The 25,888-nt window shown below is 51.2% G+C and overlaps 8 protein-coding genes across 8 annotated transcripts; 5 read left to right on the top strand and 3 right to left on the bottom strand.

Annotated features, from left to right (window-relative positions):
- Window positions 1–218: 218 nt before the first annotated feature.
- On the bottom strand, window positions 219–4,555 carry AUEXF2481DRAFT_656552 (uncharacterized protein). The gene is made up of 4 exons (XM_013489257.1): window positions 4,442–4,555; window positions 2,514–4,382; window positions 679–2,462; window positions 219–569 (listed from the first exon to the last, which is right to left on the bottom strand). Exons 2-4 carry the CDS (start codon window positions 4,362–4,364, stop codon window positions 338–340), a joined length of 3,867 nt encoding a protein of 1,288 aa, XP_013344711.1. The 5' UTR covers window positions 4,365–4,382; window positions 4,442–4,555; the 3' UTR covers window positions 219–337.
- Window positions 4,556–8,136: 3,581 nt separating this feature from the next.
- Window positions 8,137–9,304, top strand: AUEXF2481DRAFT_46747 (uncharacterized protein; the record flags this gene model as incomplete). The annotated part of the gene is made up of 3 exons (XM_013489169.1): window positions 8,137–8,337; window positions 8,393–9,172; window positions 9,239–9,304. 3 exons carry the CDS (start codon window positions 8,137–8,139, stop codon window positions 9,302–9,304), a joined length of 1,047 nt encoding a protein of 348 aa, XP_013344623.1.
- Window positions 9,305–10,167: 863 nt separating this feature from the next.
- Window positions 10,168–13,695, top strand: AUEXF2481DRAFT_4254 (uncharacterized protein; the record flags this gene model as incomplete). The annotated part of the gene is made up of 3 exons (XM_013488951.1): window positions 10,168–10,515; window positions 10,617–12,886; window positions 13,668–13,695. 3 exons carry the CDS (start codon window positions 10,168–10,170, stop codon window positions 13,693–13,695), a joined length of 2,646 nt encoding a protein of 881 aa, XP_013344405.1.
- A 2,140-nt stretch (window positions 13,696–15,835) lies between these two features.
- AUEXF2481DRAFT_39078 (uncharacterized protein) lies at window positions 15,836–17,585 on the bottom strand. Its single transcript, XM_013489097.1, has one exon. The coding sequence runs from the start codon at window positions 17,516–17,518 to the stop codon at window positions 15,911–15,913; it is 1,608 nt and encodes a 535-aa protein (XP_013344551.1). The 5' UTR covers window positions 17,519–17,585; the 3' UTR covers window positions 15,836–15,910.
- A 130-nt stretch (window positions 17,586–17,715) lies between these two features.
- On the top strand, window positions 17,716–19,376 carry AUEXF2481DRAFT_39077 (uncharacterized protein). The gene is made up of 2 exons (XM_013489096.1): window positions 17,716–18,001; window positions 18,058–19,376. Exons 1-2 carry the CDS (start codon window positions 17,828–17,830, stop codon window positions 19,237–19,239), a joined length of 1,356 nt encoding a protein of 451 aa, XP_013344550.1. The 5' UTR covers window positions 17,716–17,827; the 3' UTR covers window positions 19,240–19,376.
- Window positions 19,377–20,798: 1,422 nt separating this feature from the next.
- Window positions 20,799–22,040, top strand: AUEXF2481DRAFT_4251 (uncharacterized protein; the record flags this gene model as incomplete). The annotated part of the gene is made up of 1 exon (XM_013488950.1): window positions 20,799–22,040. The coding sequence occupies one exon, from the start codon at window positions 20,799–20,801 to the stop codon at window positions 22,038–22,040; it is 1,242 nt and encodes a 413-aa protein (XP_013344404.1).
- A 1,102-nt stretch (window positions 22,041–23,142) lies between these two features.
- AUEXF2481DRAFT_28709 (uncharacterized protein) lies at window positions 23,143–23,760 on the top strand (the record flags this gene model as incomplete). Its single annotated transcript, XM_013489035.1, has 1 exon — window positions 23,143–23,760. The coding sequence occupies one exon, from the start codon at window positions 23,143–23,145 to the stop codon at window positions 23,758–23,760; it is 618 nt and encodes a 205-aa protein (XP_013344489.1).
- A 675-nt stretch (window positions 23,761–24,435) lies between these two features.
- On the bottom strand, window positions 24,436–25,784 carry AUEXF2481DRAFT_656295 (uncharacterized protein). Its single transcript, XM_013489256.1, has 2 exons — window positions 25,341–25,784; window positions 24,436–25,280 (listed from the first exon to the last, which is right to left on the bottom strand). Exons 1-2 carry the CDS (start codon window positions 25,530–25,532, stop codon window positions 24,525–24,527), a joined length of 948 nt encoding a protein of 315 aa, XP_013344710.1. The 5' UTR covers window positions 25,533–25,784; the 3' UTR covers window positions 24,436–24,524.
- Window positions 25,785–25,888: the final 104 nt, after the last annotated feature.

The following is a 25,888-nucleotide window of genomic DNA, read 5'->3' as shown; positions in this document are numbered from 1 at the left end:
ACCTGACAGAGTTGTGCAGAACATTTGCATTCTTGTTTGTACTCCTTGACCTGCAGGATAAGTCCGAAGTTTCGTTGCGATCGAAAAGAATAATTGGCATAACTGGATTTCAATGGTATCATCTATTTTGACAGAAGCGAAGAAAAGGAAATGGGAAGTTCGCTTCGAAACATCCTCGTCTTCATGCAAATGGTATGCAAGTTTTCGAGACCGGGCAGAAATGAGAAATTTCTGGTCACCTCTGTTCATCTCCTATGCGGAGGTGGTGGAAATCCTCCTCCATATCCGTTCGCTGAAGATCTTCCCATCATACCACTTGGGTTTCGGTATTCATATCTCATCCTCTCCTCATCTTCCTGAATACGTCTGATATGCATCTCCTGTTCGTATTGGTCCCTGTGTCTAGCATCGCGGTAACTTTGTTCGGCCTCGATGCGAGCTTGTTCCCGCAATGAGAGTGCAGGAGGCGGTGCTCCTGGCAAAGGCTGCTGCGGGTACGGTTGTGGTGTACGGTGTTGAGCATAACGTTGCTGTTCCTGCTGCTGTTGTTGCTGTTGTTGTTGCTGCTGCTGGTGGAAGTGTGCTTCGCGCTCTTTGTACTGTCGGTCCACTTCCATTCGATGCTCACGTTCGCGACTCATGTGGAAGTCTCTCTCTTGCTGCTGCTGTTGCTGCTGCTGTTGTCTTAGCATGCTCATCTCTTCACCACGACTTGGTTGTCTCTGATGAAGGCCTCCATGTGACGAACCACCGGAGCTGTTATGACGGTGGCCATACTGGTTCTGCTGATGAGTTTGCATTTGCTGCTGCATGTGCGACGGACCACCGTGCCCCTGCGAGTATGGGTTGCCCTGCATGAGTTGCGGCTGAGCTTGGGCCATGTGTGACATGCCAGCTGGACCCTGAGATTGCAACTGACTTGGTGTCATGGGACGGCCGCCAATCGAGGGCGTCCGCGAGTGGTTCATGTAAGGATGAGCGCCTGGCGGCGGCGATGGATTTGTTCTTGACTGCGGGTTCAAATTGCCCAAGTTGGCGCGATGCGAGAAATATGGGCGGACATCACGCTCGAGAGGCGCGGGTGGGTGAGGTGAGCTAGAAGCCAGATTCTGACCCATCGGTGGTCGTGACTGCCACTCAGGTTGTCTTGAGCCAAGTGGCGTGCCTGATCTGCCAGTCATGAGCTCGTGCTGGGCTGCGGACGTGGGCGCATGAGATGTGGGCTGGTTGTACATCGAACGCCCTTCATACTCTTGTCTAGACACGGGTGTCTGATTGAACACCTCTCTTCTGGGAGGGAAAATTGTTGAGCTCGGTCCAGATGGCGCCACGCTCAGTGTTGAAGGTGTGGGCGATTGTGCGAGTGGTGTAGCTCCCTGTTCATTGACTCTCTTCTTCTGGCGAGGCTCTTCTGGCTCAGAATTAAGGAGAGAGGCCAAGTTTGACGTCTTACGTGGCTCAGTAGGAGGCCCTGCAGTCAGAGACATGGCTGGCTTGACGACCGATGCAGCAGGCGACGGTGCTGGTACGGAGCCAGGCCTGTAAAGCGGCTGCTCTTGCTTTGGAGGCGACGGTACTTGAGCTGATCTGAATGGTGGATGCATCGTGATGGCAGGAGATTGAATCGGTCCAGGAGAGCCCAAAATGTTTCTGAACATAGCAGGACCGGCGCGAGGGTGTGCGAGAGGAGGCATACCTGGGGTGCCAGAACGCTCTTCTCTTTCCATAGGTCTGTCCAGCATGGATAATTGTGGACTTCCAGTAGGTGCAGATGTCTGAGCAGCGAGTGGCTGGTACATTGAATGCTGAACGACTTGTGGTACATGCTCCTGAGAAGCACGCTTTTGAATTGATAGCGCGCGTTCTTGTTCCTCCTTAAGGTTCTTGACAAATTCTGAGGTCAGGTGTGACAAGTTCTGATGCATAAGTCCAGGTGGCGTTGGCTGTTGTTGGTGCATGAGTGAGGGCGACGGCTGTTGCGCTGGACGTTCTGAAGATTGCAACGTAGGACGCCTCTCCATACGAGCCTCTGAGAAGAAGCCCATCTTCGGACCTGAAGACGACGTGCTAGCGCGCGACTGTGATGGCAAACCGGCTTTGCTCATGCCAGGAGAACCATGTGGTTGGAGCGGAGTTGGAGCAGCTCTTTGAGGGGGCGCGGGAGTGGGCTGCGTAGCCATGGAGAACCTGTACTGATGCTGGAATTGCGACGAAGGCTGTGGAATTGTTGACGGCTGCGAGGAAGGCACAGGGTCGATATCCATAACTTCACCCTGCGATCCAGAAGCTGTCCTCGGAAGAGCTGGTCCGGGATTATCATAGCGCCTTTTGTTGATTGGAGTAGGTGTCGGCGGAATGCCCATATCCTCTCCTCGGTCACGACGAGCATTGGCAACATTGGCGGCGTCAACAACATCGTTACGATTTCCACTCTCAACTAGTCTTTGGTAATAATTCTTGACCTAGAAGCTGTTAGTGAATGCAAGTGCTTTTTAGGGGACGAGTTAAGATACCATTGTCTGGGTTTTCGTGCCCATGTGGTTGGCGATAGCACCGAAGTCTGTACCGAAATGGGCGATGAACTTGACAAAATCTGTCTGTTCTGGCACAGACCAGTAGCTCGACGCACTAGATCGTTGCATAGAAGATGTCTGCGCAGGAGCACGAGTCCGCTCCGTACTATCTGGCGCGACTTGAGGTTGGAAGGGTTCATGCGTATACTCGATGGGCTGAACACCAGGCATGATCCTATGCCCACCTATTCCAGCGAGGAGAGCGGCATCTTCCAGTTGTTTTGCTCGTACGAGGTCTTCCTTGCTAGGGATGACTTCCTTCTCGATCCCAGCAGGCGAGGTGACAGAGTTGGAAGTCGAGACTAGTGTTTGTCTACCTCTCTTTTGTGGCTTCTCTCCAGCCGCAGTTGTCTTGCGTCTCTTTGCTGGCTTCTCGGAAGCGATCTCACCAGGTGCGAGCACTTTCTTAGCGGCAGTAGCCGAAGCAGCAGCTGTCTTGATCTCAGGATCCTTCTCAGCGGTGTAAGCAGTACGAGTGGCTGCACGTCTCGGTCGACCGGTCTCGGTAAGCATCGGTCCAGAAGAGCTGTCTTCTTCCCCTTTGCTGAGATCAGCCATGAGCGGAGCCGCTCTTGCTCGAGTACCCGTCTTGCCACCACGACGCCCACCAGCTTTAGCTTTGCGCTTGGCCTTCTCCTTGAAACGACCGTCCCACTTGTATTTGTAGTAGTGGTGGATACAATCAGCGTATGAACGACCAGGTAGCTGAGCAGCGATTTCGCCCCATTGTTTGGGCCTTTCCTTAAAAAGCTCCACAAAGCGTTTGTGCTCAGTCTCTGTGAACGTGTCAAATTCAGGCTCGTACCCATAGATCTCCGTAAGACAACTGGGCTCTCTGAAGCGGTTCATGTTCTTGAAGATGCGTTTCTCCTTTGATGCCTCGTCCCACATCTCTGGGGGAATAGCTTCCTTTTCGAGATCGATCTGAGCACGCCTAGATTCGCGCTCAACCTTCTCTTGTTCGAGCCTAGCAGTCTCTTCTGACTGTTTCAGCACTTGCTGGATATCGTACTCGCTACTGAACTTGTGTAGCCTGGAACGAGATTCGGAGATGGGATTCTCGAGAACAGGACTTGACTCTATGTCGAGGCCAAGCTCGACAGACATCTGTCTCTCCACGGACTCCTTGCTTGCTCGTTCGCGATCGAGAAGCTGAGTCTCTAGCTTCCAAGCACGGTATTTCTCAAGGTACTGCTCTTGTATGCCTTTTTGCAGAGACTTTTCCTCTTCTGCCTGTGACTGATAGTGAGCGATCAAGGCCGGCTTTGCAGCATTCAGACGTGCAACATTCTCATGGAAAGCACCCAAATCGGAAAGGGGAGTGAGGGGTGATTTCGCCAGGTAAGGTAATGTGATCGACTCAATACTTCGCTTGGGCTCAGGCGTGATGTAGTCCAAGTCATCACTGCCATCCATATCGACATCCTCGTCCTGATCGATCTCGGCAGATTCGACGACTCGCTCGGGCTCTGGCTGCTTGTATGCAGTTTGAACTGGTGGGATAGTGGCTGTCTCTGCTTCGTCGATTTGCTCTTGCTTTGGTGTTATAAGATCGGGCTCGACATCTTGGTGCGTCGCAGAAGGAATTTGTTGCCCTGGGATCAAATGTGCTGGTGGGATGACTGGAGCGGAGATCTGCGAGTTTTCCACACCGTCCACGATATTTTCTTTAGCTTCTGAAGCACTAGGAACTTGAGCAACAGGAAGATCCTGTGCCGTGATTTTGGCAAGTCTGGCGATAAGCTCTAGAGGCGTGGTTGCCCTGTACTCTCGTGCGTTTAGATCAATCATCTGCGCTTTTAGATGAGCCTTTTGTCGCTCAAATTTAGCCTTGCTTTGAGCAAAATCTTCCTCGTCAAGATCCATACCCTCCTCGTCGCTGATGTCCTCTTCGGACGATCCAGCAGTTACGATCTCGGCATCGACCATCGGGTCGTATTGAGGTTCGTCATCAGGACTGGGCACACTAAATTCTTTTTCGAAAGGAGGGTGTTCGTCGCGCGTAGCCATGTTCGAACCAAGTGTTGTGCGTTCAGGAGATGCAGGGGCAGTTCTGAAAGCACGATCGTCTTTCACATCTTCAGCTCTCATGGATGATGGATCTGATGTCTGGCGATGCACACTCTGAGGAGACATGCGTGGCATGAATTGCTGGGGTTTCTCATCTCCATTCGAATCTCTCTTAGCAGGCACGGCAGGGTCTCTATACTGAGGAGCCCCAGGCCTTATCCACTGGTTCCAAGCAGGCGCTCTCGGTGCTCCAGGCGGTGCACGGGACGAAGCTGGGACATTCCTATCAAGTGGCCTGTGAGGAGGTTGTCCACGGTCCACTGAAGCTCTGGGAGCCATTGGGGGTCCGCGGATGGCCTTGGGAGCAGTCGGTACGTTTGGTTTCTGCATTACAGGCGATGTGCTGAAAGTATGTGTGTTGCGAGGGCCGCTTGGAGCTGTTGGGGGCGGTGTACCAAGTCTTGGTGGCGCCAAAACTGGTCGTGCTGCCCTTCCATCGTGTGTGTTTACAGTGGCAGGTTGGATCTGAGGCGCAAACATTTGACTTGCCGGACTTTCCAGAGGCTTCACAGGCGTCATTTGAGCGATGGGAGGCCCTGAAGTTCGGGGCGAGGTTGGAGTATTGATCATATCCGGCTGGAATGATCCTGAGAGGCTACGTCCCTCACGGACTGCGGCGGGAGCGAATTGACCTCCCACCCTGTCATCCGCTCGCAGAGCCCATGGTGCAGTTGGGATTGGAGGTTGTGGTGCGGATGAGTTTCTGGCTTTCGGCGCAGATGCTGCTCTGTCCAGAGTCTCTCTCGGTGCAGTCGGTGGTCCATTCTCAAGAGCTCTATGCGCTCTGGGTGCCGCGGGTGGTGGAGCTGCAAGCTGTGCTTTGGGAGCAGTTGGTATGGTTTTGACAGCTGGAGGAGATGGGACCGGCGGTTTGGCGGGTGTGGCTGGAGCACGATTCTCTGGTGAAGCTTTCCACACATTCGAAGTCGGGCCACTATATGGCTGAGACTTGAATGATAACGAACCGAAAGCAGGCACTTGTGGCGCAGACGGCGGCGGTGAAGAAGCACGAGATCCATAACGGGCAGCTGAAGATTCGACACGACCAGCTAGAAGATCATTTGGTGGCAGAGGCATGGGTGGCGGTACATTTTGGGTCGGTACGTCGCGTCGAAGAGGCTCTTTGGTATTAGACAAAGACGTTGTCGAGGGTCTTCGCATCGCCAGGTCATCTCTCGACGACTCAAAAGGCTGTGCGCGTTCGTTCGGAGGCTGAGCGAGCGGGACTTGCTGATGAGGCGTTGGGGGACGAGAGTCGAATCGACTTGACGCAGGTTCTCTTCTGAAACGATCAGGCTCACGTTCACGGTCGTCACGATCAAGCCAGCGGTCATCCTCACGCCTCTCAGGACGCCAGTCGTCCCGGTCTGTACGCGACACACTTCCCCATCTCGTGGGTGGTGATCTATCTCTTGGTCTGAAAGTGTTGCGATCATCTGTCGGTCCGCGGCGGTCACGGAAGCCAAAGTCGCCTCTACCCCTTCCTCGTCCTCTAGCGTTGAAACCGCCTCTGCCAAATGGAGGCTGGCCGAACGGAGGCGTCTCTGAATAGCCGGGTCCAGCATTGATTGGTCCATCTCGGGAGTCACGGCGGCCTCTGCCCAAGTCAAGATCGCGAGGTGGGGCAGGTCCATCTCTGAAGCCTCTCACCGGCGAACGAGCTCTTGGAGAAGTCGGTCTGGGCCTGCGATCGAATTCGCGTTCTCTGAACGAGCGATCAGTTCCGAGGGGAGGCGCGTCTCTCAGTTCTCTAAACTCAGTTCTTGGTGGTGCGCCTCGACCGCGAGGGCCAAGCGGTGCTGATGAGCCCGTTCCTGGTCCTGGTGGTGGACCTCTTGGGGCGTCATTGAATAATTTCGGACCTCTTGGAGGATCCAGTCCTCGTCCGAAATCGTTATGTCTGTTGTTGTTATTGTTGAATCCCGGATTTGGTGGTCCATTTGGCCTCCATTCCTGGTATCTCGGCGGCGATCGCGACCGAGTTCGAGGTGGATACCGAGATTCGTGCACCGGAGGAAAGCGTGACGACATATTACTGATGTACTGCACAAAACATTATCATGAAAGAGAATAGATCGTGGGGCACGTGCTGCGACGTCGCGTGGGTGCGCCGTTGAATGCTGGAAATGAATTGTTGATGTACCAGAAGATCCAGGGTAGTGATGCGCGTAATTGAACGCGTTCACACAAGCTGTTAAAGGAGTGAGTGGATTATGGTATGCGCGATGAAACCTGCAGTCAAGTCGTGGCAAGATTTGGCAAGTCAGATCTAAATGCCAAGACTCCGCGAACTGTAGGGCTTACTGATCCGCGCTTGTGGGCTTTCGAAGACAAGGCACTCGAATCTCCCGTGCCTGTGTAACGACTTCACACTCAGCTTTGAACCACGCAATGAGACAAAGCTTCAGCAGCTCAAATGACCACGCCACAGATCTGCTGTTGACAAGAAAGTCGCAGGATTTTCTGAAGGCTGTGGTCGAAAATGAGTTGACGAGAAGGGTCCAGAAAATGGCCGGATCTCGAACGATCACTATGGAAGAAGCTGGCGGTACGGTCACTTGGGTGTCAAAAGCAAGCGAAAACGATGCCGAGTCCAAAAATCGAGGTCCTGTTGAGTACTGCCGTCGTCCGAGTGAGTTGGAGGTGTATGACTGGAGGATGTCGAAAGACAGGAGAAGGAAACAGAACGTGTAGAGTAGGCGTGCGGAGCGACGAAAGCCTAAACTCTATGTCATGCTAATTGGCCGGTGCGCTTGGTTTCACGCACATCTCGTGGTCCACAGTACACTAACCTAGCCCGTGGGCGCTGGTAACGAACCGCACGCTCGGGCGGAACGTCAGGAACTAGAGAGGGAAAACCAGTCATGAGGATAATCATGTTCTTGAGAACATAGGAGTAAATTGCACCACAAGTTTATCGTCTTCGAGGAAATCGGATCCTGAGATGCGCCAGACAATTTGTGAGATGGATTCGAAAATAACGGTCGCATAGTTCGTTATGTCATTCTGGGTACCTTGACGGGTGTGAAGCTCCAAAGAGTCTCGGCTGCAACACATCTGCAAGCCCCCCCCGCCAGGATTGCGGATCGAGATGTATCTATTGATGATCTTCAATCTTGTACATGCGTGTGTTTACCTCTCATTGATTTTAGACTGATCTGGGTTATCATTGCATCAAATCTCGTGCCTCTCTTGGATTAATTCGTATAGCAAGATTGGATTACATTCGAATCTTGATGCGAATCGTTCCCGTTCAAAACCGTCATGTGAAAACTCAACTGGACGTGCTGCATGTATAACCGTGCCGAGCCGTAAATTTAGAGTGGCTGTCGTGCGTTAGTAAGCCTCCATCCAGGGTTCTCGGCTTTCGAGAAAATCTTCTAGACCAAAAATCACGACCGAACAAGAACATAATCACCACTACATCGCACAACTTCCAGACCTGCGCTCCACTCCCGGACGTATTCGCTCGTACGACTACACTTTCGCAACCATGACCGCGCCCACCGGAGCCCAAGATGCCGTTCTCAAACCTTCCGACCCTGTGCCTGAAGGAGCCGTTCCTGTAGTAGGACTCGACTTTGACAAGTTCGCCGACCGCAATATCACAGTGGCCGAAATGGTGGAAAGCATGACCAATATGGGCTTCCAGGCAACATCAGTGGGGCAAGCGACACAGATCATCAATGGAATGGTAATTCGATCAAGACACCCCGAAAGCTCGCGACTGGACTGACAGTAGCCAACAGCGTGAGTGGCGCGATGAAGAGACGGGACAAGGCACGACTATATTCCTTGGATACACATCAAATCTCATCTCATCGGGTCTTCGAGAGACGTTGCGATGGTTGGTTCAGCACAAGCACGTTTCGGCCATTGTAACGACTGCTGGAGGTGTTGAAGAAGACTTCATCAAGTGTCTGGCACCAACATATCTGGGTGCTTTCTCTACCCCTGGCGCGTCACTCAGGGCCAAAGGCATGAACAGAATTGGCAACCTTGTTGTACCGAACAGCAACTACTGTGCATTCGAGGATTGGGTAGTGCCGATCTTTGATAAGATGTTGGAAGAACAAGAAGCGTCAAAAGACACAGAGGAGCCCATCAACTGGACTCCTAGCAAGATGATCAATAGACTCGGCAAGGAGATCAACGACGAGCGCTCGGTATACTACTGGGCATGGAAGAACGATATCCCCGTCTTCTGTCCTGCTCTAACAGATGGTAGTCTGGGTGACATGCTGTACTTCCACACATTCAAGGCTTCCCCACTACAACTACGTGTCGACATTGTGGAAGATATCCGCAAGATCAACACAATCGCAGTAAGAGCCAAGCGCGCAGGAATGATCATCTTGGGTGGAGGAATAGTCAAACACCACATCGCCAATGCGTGCCTCATGCGCAATGGAGCAGAGAGTGCAGTCATCATCAACACAGCCAACGAGTTTGACGGAAGTGACGCTGGTGCACGACCAGACGAAGCCGTCAGCTGGGGCAAGATCAAGGTCGACGGCGACAGCGTCAAGGTAAATTGCGGCGTCTGACTACAGAAGATGATTGGAGGATGCTTGCTGACCCGAGACACCATGCAGGTCTACGCCGAGGCGACAGTCGTGTTCCCTATGATCGTTGCATCCACATTCGCCAAGGTGGCTTGAGCGGTTCCATGGATACTGAAGCAAAAAAGGAAAGAGGCACAAACTTGAACTACCAGAGGCAAGTCACGACGCGAGCTACATACAGCAAGGAGCATCAGACAGGTGCATCCACACGCTGCAAGTATGCGCCGGGTCTGAAACACATCCAAGCGGATAGACGCAGCGCAGGAAAGGTGCAGGGGTTTGTCTGTCTTGTCTAGGGTTCAGCCATCGACAGGCGATACAGGCTGATGAAGGATTAGGCGCGAGCCGAGCCGCAGAGCTCTAGCGCCCGCGCGGCAATAACAGGGCAATCTGCACGTGCCAACTTGAAGCCGAGGTCGCAGACACCTTGATGAGTATTGGACATCTCGACTATGATAAGAAAAGCCGCTGCCTGTCGCGGCCCGCTATCTGCTTTGGTTGATTTTGGTCACACTGGAGGTAGGCAGACTGGTGTATCAACTTATAAAGTCCTAGGTATAGCAGCGACTTATCTCAAGCCATTTCTGCAACGTCGTGGTTCAAGCTTCGAAGGTTGGATTTGTCTTGACAGGCGGTGGACCTGAATTGCTCGACTTGTTGGAATCAAACAGAGATGTATCGGGACCAGATGCCCAACAAGAGTAAAGAGCGAGGTTGGACATGGTCATTGTCAGGGATGCATGGCGGTACCTGTTTGGCTTGGAGATGGCGTGTGGCTGCAGAAGCGGGGATGTCCTGATTGCGCATGCGTATGCATGTGAAAGCATCGGTTGGTTGGATGAGGGCGCTTCTTGGCTGCGAGACGAACAGTCATCAGAGACACCGCACGCTGATGCTTTACATGGTATCTGGCCGTCTGCTTTGTTGTCGACTGTCGTCAGTTGGGCGACTCATGCAGCATGGCCACGCTCACTCACCCACCTCAGCCTTTACATGCGCAAACAACGACTCCGGTCCACCAAAGTCTCGTCTACGACGCAAGCGCTCCTGAAACCCGCTCAACCTCAACAAACCCGCCTTCACCTTTACACGACCCAAGCAATTACTCTCACCCTTACTCTCACGCTACGCCTCTGTTTGCCATGGATGATGAGTACCCTCCTGGCGAGGAGCAACTCTTCTTTGCTGCGCAGCCTCCAGTACTGCCTCCCATGAACATCACTCCTCTAGATGCCGACATGGAGGGAGCCGACGACACTGCTGGCAGATCGCCCACCTGGCCGCCTTCTGTGACATCTCATCTCCGCGTGAGTATCTCCTCCCGTACAGAACACTGTGCATCGCGGCAGCTCCAGCATCGACGCTTGACTTCTTCAAACTCACGAAGCGACCAGCTAATTATCGTCAGAATTCGCCTGCGCATGCTCCTACCACCACAATAAACATCGTTGACGTGCCTTCGCCCATCCCTGAACCACTCTCATCTCCAGTACCGCCCGCCGCCTTGTACTCAGACACACCTCCAGCCCCGCCGGCTCTCGCGCCCGTCCCGCGTCCGTCTGCCGAGGACAGTGAAGAGGAGGATGAAGACGACGACGACCGTAGCCATATCAGCGATGAGCGCGCAAGAAGCTTCTATCCTTTCAAGGAGGACAAGACGATCCCAGACGCCGAAGAGGTCAGGATCATGCAGGCTTATGTTGAAAACAGCGCCTTGAACGACAAGCACTGGCATTCTCGCACCTTCTTCGATCTACAAGATCCCGACTTCACACCGCAAGAGCAGGGAAAGATCGAGTGGACCATCAAAAGCTTCAACGGCACAAAAGACGCCCCCAGAAAAAACCTCCTGCTTACTTCGCCCACCGTCTCTATCGGTGGCTATGATTGGAGGATCAAGTTGCTGCCACACGGTAACATGCACACTGATCGTCTCAGTCTGTACGTTGAGAATATGACCGTACAGTCATCCGCCCAAGACGAGTGGCCGGCAGAAACCCTCGCCCTTCCTGTGTCTAGCGATGCTAAGGTCGCAAAGCGTAGGTCGGTTGCTGCACAAGTGTCAATCATTGTCTACAACCCGGAAGAACCTCGCGTGAATGAGTTCAGGGCAGATGCCTCTCAATTCTCAAAAGACTCTCCTGATCACGGCTGGACTCGCTTCACGAGTGTGCCGTGGTATGAAATTCACCGTCGCTCTTATGCTCAGAGACAACCACTGCTTCGCAATGATACCCTCGCCATCAAGGCTTTCATCCGTGTGATTCATGACCCCACTGGTTGTCTGTGGGCTGCGAAAGACTCACAACGGGAGCTAGCATTGACTGGCCTGAGCCCTTTTTACGCAGGCTACCCAGACTCTGCACTTTCTCCCGTGCTAGCATTATTGCTTCATCTCCGCCCCTTCCGCTCCGTGCTGTATCAGCTCGGCGATATCTTCAACGCCAAGGAGGAAGATAACATCCTGACTGTCCTTCAAGCGATGCTTTGGCGTATGCGCTCCCGAGCCGTATCTCCGCATGCAAACAGCTCTGTGCCTCTGATCAGCGAATTTCTCGAGGAATGGTACGAGGACAAAGGCCCTCAAGATGCTATGCAGACTGTAGAAGCTGTCATCAACGACATGAAGTCTCGCCTTGAGAAGCTAGGAGACACGCGCACGCTGGACAAATTGTCGCAGGTACTTAAGCACGATCACTTCACTGGAGATAGGCTCAACAGGCGTCCTATCGTCGGCAAGACTTCCGTACAAGAAGTCGTCGATGACGGCCTGCCCAACGACTTGCTTCATTGCGAGGTTCTCACACTTGAGCTGGAGCGTCAAGTGTTTGACACCGAGAAACGCTGTTACAAGAAGTTGCTCGACAAGGTGCGCCTCGACGACCAGGTCATTGTATCAGGTGTCACGTACACGCTATACGGCTTCGTCGCTCATGAGGGTCATTTGCGTAACGGCAAGTATTCGAGCCATTTCCGCCCTGGTGGTCTCGGAGGCCTGTGGTATACCTATAAACACAACACAACTCCGGCATGCCAGACGAAAACCCAGGCCATTGCAGCCAAAGAAGGCATCTATCCTCCCGAGGCAGTTGAAGAACCAGTCATCACGTCAGATCGCCCAATCAGCTACGATCGCTTGCTTGGCCAAGTTGAGGCTGTAGCTTACGTGGTCATCTATTTGCGCGATACTGTCGCACTTGATCTCGCTACTCCTGAGCCATGGGAGGCACCGTCCTGGATTCATAAAATGTATGCTCCTTCAACAGACACGGCGGAATCTGCAAACAACACACTGCATTACGACGACACTACCTCGGGTGGTGATGACGACGAGGAGATGAACGACGCCTCCATTATCGAAGAAGCTCCTCAGGACACCCTGAAACAAGTCACTATCAATTACCTATCCCAACCCTTTTACCAAGGAACCATCAACTCCGCCTCGGAATACCACGGCACAGGCCATCTTATCCACCTCTCCGGCGACGAATACACCGGCACCTTCTCCCACTCCACCCGCACCGGCCACGGCAAAATGACCTACGCAAACCTCGACACCTACGAAGGCGCTTGGGAAAACGACCTCCCCCACGGTCACGGCACACACACTTCCCACCGCACCGGCAACATCTACACGGGCAACTGGCTCGAAGGCAAGAAACACGGTGAAGGCACAACGTATTGGAAATGCTCCGAGGAAGAAAACAAGCTTTGTCGTATTTGCTTTGGGGAGGAGGCGTGCGCGGCATTCTATGACTGTGGACATGTGGTTTGTTGTGTGGGGTGTGCGAGACGGGTGGAGGATTGTCCGGTCTGCAGGAGAAAGGTTAGAGATGTGTTGAAGCTTTATTATATGGCTTGAGATGAGAGGACGGGGGAGTTTTGGGGGGCTGAAAGGTTGGTATTGGAGTTGGGATTGGGGGGAGGGGGTTATTAGATAGGGTAGTTGCTCTGCTTTTGCCTTTTTGCATGGCGAGGGCGTTTTCTCTTTTATAGTTGGTAATGGAACATGGAAGTATCTCTTACTCTGGTATCGTTGTAGTTGTCTTGATGCAAAGTTTCCTTTCCACTATCAGTGCATGGCATGGGAAGAACCCGACACTTGAAGCATTCTTTGATCATCCACCACCTTGCAAATGCACTTCTTTACCTCTGCGTGCGGGAAAGGATGACATGAGGGTGGGAATCGCTCTCTTTTGGAAATCTCACATCAACATACCCTCTTGGAAGAACGGCTGTTGGGTGGGAAAGTGTCTGTCGTTCTCAAATTCCTTGGACTCAAGACTAACATGACGACGGTTAACTTGATCTAAAAAAAATCGAACATGCCTTTTATTCCATCCAGCTCTGTCATTATAACGTGGAGAAACGTGACAAGATGATGATGTTGTTGATGACAGTCGTGCGTACGACCCTGTCTCGGATCCGCAAATGTCTCAATACTGACAAGCATCACCAGTATCACTCTTATGATCACGTCTTGGTAAAGGATCAACGCTTCTACGGCCGTGAGTCGGGAGCAATGCTCACCGCTGATATGGCGAGCACAAATCGTTGAAAAAATCAGGACCGAGAGTGTTATCCAGGCGGACGGACGGTGTCTTCTTGTGCACTGATCGCTATAATAACGTCTGCGGTATCGAAATGTTCATGTATCCATCCACATACGATTTGGAAATAACACTCATATCCGAGGTTACGATGACGAAGTCTTGAAAAGGTCAAGTAGTACAGAAACTGTGGGTAAACAGCTCTTCCACCCAAGCAGGTTTTCTAGAACTGTAATTGACTGTGATTCAGAGCTGTAGAAGTGCAGGACCATTTATAATTCTTGTTGATGCTGTTGGAGATGCTATGGAGGATCGTTTTTTCGGATGGTGATTTTCTTGACAGCTAGCATGACGAAGTTGTTTGTACATTTTGACAGCTAGAGGTCAGTGATGATGCTCCATGGCTGACATTATGAGAAATTGGCTGAGGGGGTCAGGGTCGAGACAACGTCTAGGTTGAGAACTATCGACCACTAGGTTTTGTTCTGCTTGCATGGGCTATTCGCCACGGGGGTACTGTAGAACTGGAGGAGGCGTTCGACTTGAGATGATGATGTCCGGGAGATGCAGTGGGAGACAGTGGTTTTGAACTATATTTTCCATGATAACTTCCATGATATTGAAAGCATTGATGTATCTTGATAACCACAAGTCAGTCAGCGATGCTCTTGGCTGAGATGATATGAGAGGATGGCAGGTCGTGTCAGGGTCGGAGGAATGTTCGGGAACAAGATCCATCCCTCCTGTTCACTGTGCTTGATCATTGTGTGTCGGCTCTCATTCGGTCAGACTCTATGATAATATGCATTGGTTGATGTGCCGCTGTGAAAAAGCGAGTGACCTCCCAGGGCGATATTCCTGTGGCTGGGATAGCGAGAGCAGATTGTCGCGGGTCAGGGTAAGGAAAAGTACAGGCACAGGTATACTGATTCCTTGACTTTCTTCGATAAGATGTATCGACTTTTCTTGAGGGCCGTAAACATACACGATGATGTTCATGGAGTGGTGCTAATGGCAGGTGCCTTCGGTCAGGTTAAGGCAGAGAGTATGCCCAAACAGAAAATCACTGTCTCGCTTTGTACTGTGGATTGACTGCGTTTGAGAAGGTGCGTAACGTGTTTCAATCTGGGAACATGCTGTCTGCAATTTGATGTGATGTGTAGATATATAAGATGGGCTTCCGGTAAACAACGAGAGTATGGCATCGAAGTGTTGCAACTCGATTGCAAGCGTTATACATCGAGCTAGCGATCGTGATCATCGGTCCTCACGACACTGATACTCTCATTGCCTTCCTGAACTGGTTGGCCGTGAAAAAGGTCAGATACACCGTAATCAGTGACGGCAAAAAGTTAGTCACATGTGTGGCTTGCGAACGTCAGTTCACGCCTACCGATCTCATCCTCACTTGCTGCGGCCACTGCTGCTGCAGACAGTGTACTAACATCGTCTTCACAGCTGTCTTATCAGATGAATCACTCTACCTGCCTAGCTTTAACAACACTATTCCCTTCGAACACGCGAACAAGTTCCTCACCGTGATCTCCAGAAAACACTTGCGCAGAAGAGTATCGAGATCAGCACCATCCACAGGAGTTACTGCTCCGATTGTGCTTGCTAGGCGCTTAGTTCCCGGATGAGTTTGATGGTGACGATGCTTGGTGTCAGGTGCCGAGAAGCTCATCTGCACTGGGTACAAGGCTCCTGCACACGAAGGTGATTGTCCAGCGGACAGGGCACTTGCCGCTTCAACCAAAAAAGCTGTAGAGATGTACTGGCAACGCTGCTATAATATCCTTAGTATTGCGCGGAGACAAGATGGTTGTAACCATATCGAGTAAGTGCCTAATTAGCTTCTCATGCTAACTTCAAGCGTAGTTGCAGATGCGGCGCCGGCTTCTGCTACAACTGCAAAAGATCTAACGACGAAGGAGAATGACCTTGCATCTGTTTGGAATGTTACGCCCGCACTTTCTTTGTAAACTGTGAGACATGAAGAATTCAGATGATAAGTGGTTACTTATGAGATGTAAAAGTGAAAGATACAACACTGATCAAGGAGCGTAAGCTTTAATTTTATTACCCAAATAACAGGCAAGTATTCTTGCAACCTGTTAATCCTAGCTAACTTCCTTGATCACGACATGATATATTATCTTAATAAGATGTCAGCAAACCTCCAACGTTTCAAGACCGCTTTCGAAACTTCTCCATACCCAATCTTCTTCCAAGTATGATTCTTGTCGTTAGCATCACGTTGTACAAGAAAAAAGACATTAGGTTCCCGGTAACACATTGTTGGGTATTCACCAGGACCCAAATAATGTCTCTCGCCGACATGCACAGCTTGAAAGACCTTGCATCGTTGTTCTTCGACGACTATCAAATCTTGCAGCTCCTGGGTAAAGGATGACTTGATTTGGGCCCTGATTTTTCGCGATCTTTTTCCACTCATGCCGCGATCATGGACAGTCTTCCATAGTCGATAGTTTGTATCTTGGTCTGCTTGGTCGACGAGAAAGCCCAGCTGAGCGAAGTCTTCGGGGATTTCAATGTATTTGGTGAATGACATGATGTATAAGATGATAGAGCTGTGAGTACGAAGTCTCAGTATACCAGACGCATCGATGACGCCTGTGGGCGTATTCGTGAGAAGCTTGGCATGACCAAGCATGTGCTCTTCAGATTCGATCAAACCACCTTGGACTGTTCGGATCTGAGGCGCACCATCCACGATCGTCTCAGGCAGAGGAGGAAGATAACTGATTTCTGAACCGCCTGGTCTTTCCGGATTGATTCCGAGCCAATACGCCGAGTCCCCTCGTTGCAAACATATCCTTAGAAAATCTTGCATGGCTCTCTGGCGATCTTCTGGCGCAAAAGCTGATGGATCTAGTTTGACGCCGAACAAACCCATGATACTCAAGACCATATCTACCGGTCGGGATGATGTACGTAGGAAAGAGCTCTGTAGGATAGCCAGAGAGCGACGGGGACCATCTTGACTGCCGAAGCTGATCGCATTTAATAACGTTCTTGCCAGGTTCGATTCAGAAACGCCTCCGCTCGTGTTACTGCTCATATTGGCAATATCTGAATATCTCGCCGTGGCATACATGTAAGAACGCAGACTGATAGTGGCCGATTTTCTCTCCTCGACTTGCTCAATCATAATCGTGGTGTTTGCTTGGTAGCTTTGATCTCCGAGTTGCCAGGCGAACAGGACAAAGACTTCTGGAGGCGCAAGAGCTTCTTGAAGTGTCCATGCTCTCGTCATCCAAGGACAAGGCTCGAAGAGAGTGGACAATCGACTGAGACCGCCAGGGAGTATAATACATCGTTTGCAGCATTGATATATGTCGTACATGTTTGTGATCTGCCAAACTTTATCGATCTTCGAAGTCTGCATGATGCAAAGTTGGTCAAGCCAAAGTAAGTTGCAACCAGCCGATACTGCAGCCTGACAGGCTGACCTCAAGACATCGACGTTGATGGGATCTGCGGCTTCGCCTCCTTTGACACGAATGAAGTTTGTTTCCGGCTCTTCGAATGCGGCACGATGCCCTCTCCAGACATAGGAAATGGCGACGTAGTCCTCAGACAACTCAGGATACGCAAGTATCTGTATCAGACCGTCCTCAATAAGAGCCGCACAATCGATGAAGCGAAAATGAGAGTGCTGGACTGTAGCCAAGGAGTATTTGTCCCGATTCCCCTTTATGCTGTGTGATTTACAATGAGCCATGGAATTAACGTCCATGTTACAAGATTATGTTGTGAAGAGCAGTGATTACACAGACCTGGAGATGCGATGTTACATATGTTCAGTTGCAAGCTGGTACCTCAGATCTGGGGCTCCCGATAGTACATATATATTGACATGCAGCTTATGCCAAGTGACTCCTGTGAGGGGGCCGCATGCACAGTCCTGCTAGGATATTCACATCACCCCACCCCATGTTACTGACAGTCTCACATACAAGGCTTCAGCCTGCAGACTGTTCCTCAACCCTCAGACTTTCCCGACGCCAGCTTTCAACTGCATTCGCATATCGCGTTACGGACCAGTATGACATATGCTTTTCCAGGAGCTGCGGTATGGCTTCGGGAGCAGTGGTCTAACCCCAGGGATATCTTCACGATTCTTCTAATCATTGGTGGTGATATTGTGCGTGTGGCAGTCGCGCAACTAAGTGCAGGTCCTGTATCATACCTCACGCCTGTGGCTTTCTCATTTGGCTGGGTGAGTCGGCCTCCTATTGGTGCGATAGACTACAGAAGAGCGCTGACAAGTCAAAGGTTTCGTACGCAGTCTCGGCAATGTTGTCTGCGGTCGGAGAGGCCAGACTCATGCCACGACCAGAGATAGACTGCATCGTGATCAATGCAAAAACGGGGTATTCCCGCAATAACAACTCATGGATCCTCTCGAGGATGCTGCGAGATTTCGAATTCTGGTACCCTCGACTGTTGCGACCGGCTGAAAGGCAGAGGATATCACAGTCGCGACGTGATTGCAATGATCTTGAGGTACGGATCGCCCTGCGCGTCAGTGTTTGGAGATGTGATGAGGTTTCGGGCAGAGGTGAAGGCGACTTTGTCTATTGGACTGGCTTTTTGGTCGCGGCAATACAGATTTCTATCTCCGCCATACCTTGGGCTATCTACAAGGAATGGTTCACGTTTTTTGTGACTACAGCCGGTACCATGCTCGCACTTGCTAGTGGTGCCTTGCCACAATGGTCAGAGGAAAAGATTAATGTTCCCAGATGGGCAAAGAAGAAGGACATATTCCTGACGACAGGTAACGGTGCCCAGGACGCGATCTTATTCCTTGGATGCGACAATAGTCTGGATCTTGAGGCGCTGGCAGGGCCTTATAGAGATATAAGATCACCGTGGTTCACTCGCATCTGTTCCATGATCTTGGCTACTCTCTGGATAGCCTTACTCATTAGTGTCGCAGGTTGGCAGCAGCATACCTGGTATCTTCTCAGTGTTGGCATCATTGGCCTTGTGCACAACATCTTTGTGGCCGGAAAACAACGGCAACCAGAAGCCTTTGGTATCAAGCTTAAGTACGAACAAATGATTGCCGAACCAAAAGTCATGGGAACACTTTGGAAGCTCGAAGAAGTTCATCCGAGGGCCGGCAAAGCCCTCATCGATGTCTTCTTCCCCGGAGATCTGAGTGAACGTGAGAAACATCTCTGGGCCTTTGCCGAGAGAAGATATCGAGCAACAAAGAACTTCAGAGAGCGGGAAGAGCTGAAGCTATCGTCACAGATTGAGCAAGGTCGTATCATGACTATCTCGAGCACTGTGCAGGATGGAATAGGAGGGAGAAACATTTTAGAAGCACATGCATGGGGGAAGATGCCGTCATGGCAGTCACCAAAGCATGGTGACGAAAACTACTTTGGCGACATACCTAATTGTGGGCCTTATACTGGACCTGAACCGACACACCATCACGTCTAGCATAGTTTCCACCAGGCCGATCGATTAGTGTTTCTTAGAGAGGAACAGCTTGAGGTTATAGTTAGGAAGCGTACTATTTTTCTGAGTGTAAGCTATATACTATTCGTGCTCCAATATAGAACGGACGATCTCTGGTATTCGCAGCGCTTCATGTGCCATCGGTACGACGAGAGTCTGGAAGTTCGATTCAGGACACAGTACTCGGTGTTGCCCAAGATAATTGGACAGGTCTGTGCAGATTTACCACACTACTAGATGTAGCAATACTTTGATGACATGTAACCTTAATAACATGATCAAACATTCTGAAAACAAAACATGTGATACTTGAAAATATGCTTTATCATACGATGTAAGATGGGTCTACTGGGTAGTACATGTCGATGATTATGTGGTATACAATACAATGTTACTGAGAATGAAGACATATCACTTCATAAGCAGTTCTCTTGGTACGAGAATTCGTGTGCATCCTTCTAGCTACCAGTCAAGCTGTGCGTACCGAGGAAGCGAGGCCTAAAGTTGTTCAAAAGTCGACCAACTCTGGCTGTTTCTATCTCCTCTATTTCTTCTATCTCCTCGACCAGGCCGACAATACGCAAGGTCGTAAGATTCGGATACAGGAGTGTAGCCATTTCATAGATTGCATTTGAGTCTGATCTTTTCAAAACGATCTTCATAGATTGAATCTTGCCTGCAAGAGACTGTTTTTGTTCCTGATTCTCGACGCATTTTAGCGCGCCAGGAACATCGAAGAAGGGATTGCGCCAAAGAATACCGGTGGCTTCAGTATTGAACAACTTGTTGACCCGGGTCGCAGATGATACCAGTGTTCTATTGTCAATATACGCCAGGATACTATTTACAATCTCCGGTATCATCAGGGTACGACAAGATGACGCCTCCATGATGACTTCAGATGTCGAAATCGGATGTAGAAGGCTGGAGGTCTCGCAAGTAGCGAGCGTCTTATTAGAATGGTCGAGATACCAGGAGCTCTGCAAGGAGAGCTCCCTCTACGTTGAAGCAGATCTCAGCTGCAACACCACGTGGCGGCTACATGCATAACCACGATGATGTTGGCTGCGCGACTCACGTTTCATGACTTCAATCTGTAAACCCCCTGTGAAAGATCACGGAGCCTAACCTGTGAAGTGTCTGTGATGAGGATGCTTGCGATGGGGTCAGCAGGGTGAGAGAAGAAGTCTTGTTGCCAAGACACAATCACAAGAAGCTTTTGGCTGAGAAGCTCTGGCCGTCCAACCGCGTGGAAGTTTCTCAACTCCCCGCACTGTTGTGTCTCTAGCAGTTGAGCTAGCGCCCCAATGATATAAAAAGATGGCTGGGTCATATCGTCTTACATGCCCATCAAATCATACTCAGAAACCATCGCGAATTTCTGCAGGTTGAGATATCGAATTTTGTCCACGCCGCCGATGTCATAGCAGAATCTTGTGGAGTCGGGTCTCACATATAATCAACTTGCGACCAGCACAGAACTAGGAGACTGGAAACTTGAGCAAACTACAAATACGATACTCGACGAGGAGCTTTTGGTAATGGACCATCACAGCGGTGCAAAATCACTGAGCGACGCCTATTCGCTCGCCGACCTCTTTGCTGACTGCGTTGAATCAATCAATCTCATCCATGGAAACCACGAGGAATCTCACAGTGAAGAAATCCTCACATCACAACTCGGCATCGAGCAAGCTCGCCTACTGATCTGGGGTGATGCCGTTGGTGTTTGTTCACCACCAGCTGTCACGGGAATCACATCTGCCATCCCCAAACATCCTGGAGCACTAAACCCCGAGCCGGAGAGACCATTGTACTTTGGAACTCGCGATGCGCGACTGGATGATCCTCGATTCAGACAGCGTGTTGAAGACTCCCTGCGTGCGATCGCGAGTCCGATGACACATTTGTCGAAAATCAAGATCTTGCAGACTTATGGATTGGACCATTTCAAAGGCTCGCCGAAAGTGCGTGAGAATCACATGCTAGCTCCCAATCCTTTCAGACTGCAGGCGTTCCGTGAAAAACTTGAACTGCTGCAAGAAGTTGTTACCGCATATCCTCATGCCAGAACTCACAAACATCTGGGAGTCAACAAGAAGATGGCCTGGCAAATCATGGATGTGGCCAAGACGAGCGAACTCTGCACACTGATCCGCGAGAAGGTGGACTATCTGGTTCAGCTCATGGATGTCCAAGCGAAAGTCGACAAGGCGATGCGTTACGATGTCCGTGCCATGGGATGGCATCCCAGCGAAGACATGAACGCTACCATTCGCGATACGCTGAAGCTGTCCCTCCTCGTGGAAGCGTCAGAAACTCTGTATCCCGAGTACAGCACTGCAGCTCAAGAAGCAATGGACAACGTCACCGATCAATGGAAGGGCAGTCGTGGTTATGATACCATGATGTCCGAGCATCACAACCCGACCATTCACAAGACAGCTTCTCACACCATGCTCTCTCAGCCAATCCGCCCTCTTGAAGACACTACCAGATCGAATGTCTCACAACCAAAGACGCCCAAGAAGGGCAAGCTGCTCGGCTCTCTACGGCCCAAACTTACAAGATTGTTCTCTGGCAAGAGTATGGAAAGGCTTTCTCCAGCTACAGCTGATCCTTCACGCTCAAGATCTGAGAGCGGACCCAGTGGTGGTGCAAACGGAGATGCATTGGAGCCATCACGTAGCAAGTCTTTGGCAAACGACGACCTGACGCACGTGCTCACACATTCCGCTACTCTGGAAAGCATGATCAGCCGACATGACCAATACCGTCAGTAAGGGTAAGGAGGAGGGTGGTTGTGTTTCATTGTCTCTCTTTTTGTTTTGCCGGAGGATATCTGTCGCTTCCCGCTTGATACCCCATTCCTTTTATGTTCATAGACCCTCGCTGTACAATATACTTATCTGCTTACGACCGCCTTTATCATGGCTTGTACTTCCTTGAGTCACCGCACACAATCAACTCCTGCTATCTAGCGCAAAGTCAAGAAAGTTCAAGCTCTACGCCGAACCCAGTACATTGCATCGAATCTAATCCACCACCGACTTCTTCCCCCGACTACATATCACGGAGCCACGGCACGAGGACCAACAACCCCCGTACGCGAGACCCGGAAATCACAATCCGTCCCTGTCGTACATTGACCGGATACGCTTCATCCGCGGCCGCGCTCTGCTTGTTAAGACAGCAGCCGCAACGATCGTTCTGGAAGTAAGCGTCGTCTTCGTCAAAGTAATTGTGGTTCTCGTGGTCGGAAGGAGCAGAGCTGCGAGAGTGTTACTGGGAAGTGATATTACGACAAAGGGACTGCTGTCAGTAGCGAGGTCACGATGAGTAAATGGTCAGCATGTGCTGAAAGTCATACTTGTGAAGTAAGGATAAGATAGCGGGTTTTGTGATGGCATCAAAGTTGTGTGGCTGGTGAAACAGCACAGTGATTGATACTATGCGCTAAATGTCTAGAGATACTCTCAGTTCTAGAAGGTTATGGGGAACTGAAGGTTGACTTTGGTCCTCAAGTAGACAGACTCTATAAAGAGTGTGAATGAGTGGGTTGGATAAAGCTCGAAGAGAAGATGAATCGATAGCCGAGCTTGACCCCTAGGATCGACAGCGGGGGAAGAGCCTCGGGAATCAACATCACAAGCAACGGAAACCTTACGACTAACTCTGTCTATCATACCGACAACATGCCTCTCCCCATTGCATACCGCCTGCTCTGTCCTCGACCACCTTGAACGCACATCGAACGCTTCTTGCCCCAATCACCAAACACATTGCCGACGATACCCGTAGTCTCTCGAACAACTACAAACATCCAAGAAACACGAAAGACCACCGCCTCCACGAACTCAAGAAAGAGCAGAAAATTACAACACCATGGCCTCATCACCAGCCCACGCCTTCTTCACCAATATACCATGGACATCCCACCTCCTCGCCGCCCCAAACCTCACCATAACAACCCCATCCTCCCGAACCCCGAAACCGCATACGGGAGAAGACTCCCTGTTCGCTCACACCCTTGCAACACCCACCACGATACCACACTGTTTGGTATACTACCCTCACCCCGCCACGTCATCAGAAGAAGTCACTGCCATCACCGTGTTGCTGCAGATTGAAGATGCATGTAATGGCTTCCCCAGCATTTTGCACGGTGGCATCACAGCAACTCTATTGGATGAAAGTATGGGGATATTGCTACAGGTGATTGCTGAAAGGGAACATGCAGCGAGTGTGGCTGCTGGGGATGCAAAAGGCGACAAGAGACCAGGAGTGGAGGCAATGACGAAGGGTTTGAATGTGCAGTTTAAAGCTCCGGTGAGGACGCCTGGGGTTGTGGTTGTGAGGGTCAAGGTGGTGGAGAAGAGAGGGAGGGGGATAAGTTTGGTGGCGAGTGTTTTGCAAAAGGAGGGAAGTGGGGATGGCTTGGTGGAGTGTGCGAGGGGGGAGGGTGTTTTCGTGACGCCAAGGGGGGCTGGACATAGGCTATAATCAATAGACTCAAGAGGTAGTAGACATCGGTCCTGGTAATGTAAGGGTAGAAGGATGGAACTTATGAGGCAATCTGGTATCAAGTCATCCTCTTCCAGTGTCTCGTATTGGGAATACCCATTTGGAGCCTGACTCGTCGCAGGCTCCAAGGCTCAAGCCATATGAAAGTGACAAAACTCATCTTACTCCACTCCATACCTTGGACAAGAATCAAACATCCACCAACATCTGAGCAACAATATTCACACCCGACTCATTGAAGCAAAATGTCCCTAACCATCTTCTGCCTTCCCTCGTACCCTGCCTACTAATATACTCCCACTTCACAAGCGACACCAGAGTTGTTCGCGAGCGGCCCATGCGTACAGGTACCATTATCAGCCTTCTATCAATCCTGCGTGCTCACGTCATCGTCATCAGAAAGATGTGTGAGCGCCGTCGCGTTCGAGTACTTGTTAGGCAGCGGCAGGCTTCCATCAAGGATTGTCTGAACAGGATAACAAGGTTTCACGGTGTGGAAGCGAGAAAGGGTTGCACGATCATCGTCTATCCGGACCCGAACTTGGAGAGAGATGAAAGGACATGAGGATGGCAGAAGATTGAGTACGTCTGTCTGGAGCACACTGGTATCCTTATCGACTGGGTGGAGTCTGTTCGAGAGTATTGGGCAGCCCGGTTCAACGCAGCTAGACTCGGATCCTTGGTGAGGCTGGAGAAAGGGCGGATGAGAATATCGTAGATTTGATCAGCATGGAACGTATAAATCAATCGTCGCCTTGTATCTTTGCATGCTTGAAGTACTTCATACCGACCCATGCGACGACGACCCATACCCACGCCATGACCGCAGTCAAGATGATCAAGGCAGGATAGTAGCCGACGATGGGCAGAGTCGGATCATCTTCAAGTTCGGGCGGCGCATATGGAGTCACTCCGACATCCCAAGCCCAGCTCCACACACCAAGACAGCTTCCCATGCCTACGGCAAAGACGACCCAAGTGACGACCAGCACGACCCATCCCCATCGCTCTGTCTCGGCATAGTCGTAGGCCTCGTCTGCGTTGTGAACCATGACTGGGACAGCCGACAGAGGAGACGGCGCATGTTTCAGCGACGAGCGACGGCGCACGATATCGACAACGGGGCGAGCATCAAAGTATGAGGTCGGACGTGTGACGGTGGCAGCCATACTGAGGTCGTCGTCGTCGGTAGTCGAGGCATAGCTCTGACTCGTGGGGCTAATGATGGGCGAGCCCAGATCTGGGTGCACAGGCGGAGGAGGGATAGACGGCGGCGATGAGCCAGGCGAGTGCTCGTCGACTAGAGACAATCGACGAGGTTGGTGCAAGTCTTCGACGGCGAGAGCTTGGTGCAAAGCATCGTCTATGGATCGGACGGCATCGTCGGATTGAGCATCTTGGGCGAGTCTGTTGAATATGTCGGTGGCAGGAGGGTCTTGCTTGACGCGACCAGGTCCCAGCAGCGCCGTTTTCCTCAGCGAACCCTTGCGTTTACGCGCCTTGAGTGGACGATTTGGATGAGTCGAATCATCTTCTACTTGCATTGGGAGGAGACCAACTGCAGCAGGAGCTGATGTCGACAGTTCGACAGGCGCCGGACGTGATAGAAAGTTGAATCGCTGTAGGAGACCGGCAGAGAGGCTTCGCTGCTTGTGCTTTGGTGTCGGCGGATGGACGATGCTTGCCAAGTGCTCGTCCTCAACGGCGCTTGTCTCAGTCGCACCGTTCATGTTTCTGCCATCCGTTGTCATGGTATTCCCAGAATAGATTCATTGGAGGGATGTATTTCTCGACGCCGCATCGCGCATAGACGTTCAGTCGAAGAGTGAGCCAACTGGAATACTCCTCCAGAGGCAGCTGCGTCTTTCGAAACAAGATCTAGACAGAAGGCACGGTCGTGTGAAAGCAGGGTGCAGCAACCAGTGGGCCGGCCGAGGGCGGGGAACAGGGCGAGAGTTGGTCGCGCTTTCTCCAACGGTGACGCCGCCCACGACGTCAAAAGTGTCGCGCGCAAAGACAGAAGGGACCCCCTGAAAGCGCGTATTATTCCCATGGATCTGCAGTCGACGAAGATAGTCACCCTGCTGCTCCCCTGATTTCGAGCACC

The sequence above is a fragment of the Aureobasidium subglaciale genome (genome assembly GCF_000721755.1).
Source record: "Aureobasidium subglaciale EXF-2481 unplaced genomic scaffold scaffold_8, whole genome shotgun sequence".
In the NCBI taxonomy this organism is placed as follows: domain Eukaryota; kingdom Fungi; phylum Ascomycota; class Dothideomycetes; order Dothideales; family Saccotheciaceae; genus Aureobasidium; species Aureobasidium subglaciale.
This window is presented reverse-complemented; position numbering and strand designations above follow the sequence as displayed.

What these genes read in the sequence shown, in the direction of transcription:
- AUEXF2481DRAFT_656552 (XM_013489257.1), bottom strand. Translation starts at nt 4,364, where the DNA reads ATGATTGATCTAAACGCACGAGAGTACAGGGCAACCACGCCTCTAGAG. An exon ending in GCACGAAAACCCAGACAATG is followed by an intron (nt 2,463 to 2,513) that starts GTATCTTAACTC and finishes AACAGCTTCTAG; the next exon opens with GTCAAGAATTATTACCAAAG. An exon ending in ATGAGCATGCTAAGACAACA is followed by an intron (nt 570 to 678) that starts GCAGCAGCAACA and finishes CACTTCCACCAG; the next exon opens with CAGCAGCAACAACAACAGCA.
- AUEXF2481DRAFT_39078 (XM_013489097.1), bottom strand. Translation starts at nt 17,518, where the DNA reads ATGGACGTTAATTCCATGGCTCATTGTAAATCACACAGCATAAAGGGG.
- AUEXF2481DRAFT_39077 (XM_013489096.1), top strand. Translation starts at nt 17,828, where the DNA reads ATGACATATGCTTTTCCAGGAGCTGCGGTATGGCTTCGGGAGCAGTGG. An exon ending in TGGCTTTCTCATTTGGCTGG is followed by an intron (nt 18,002 to 18,057) that starts GTGAGTCGGCCT and finishes GACAAGTCAAAG; the next exon opens with GTTTCGTACGCAGTCTCGGC.
- AUEXF2481DRAFT_656295 (XM_013489256.1), bottom strand. Translation starts at nt 25,532, where the DNA reads ATGACAACGGATGGCAGAAACATGAACGGTGCGACTGAGACAAGCGCC. An exon ending in CGACATCAGCTCCTGCTGCA is followed by an intron (nt 25,281 to 25,340) that starts GTTGGTCTCCTC and finishes CGTCCACTCAAG; the next exon opens with GCGCGTAAACGCAAGGGTTC.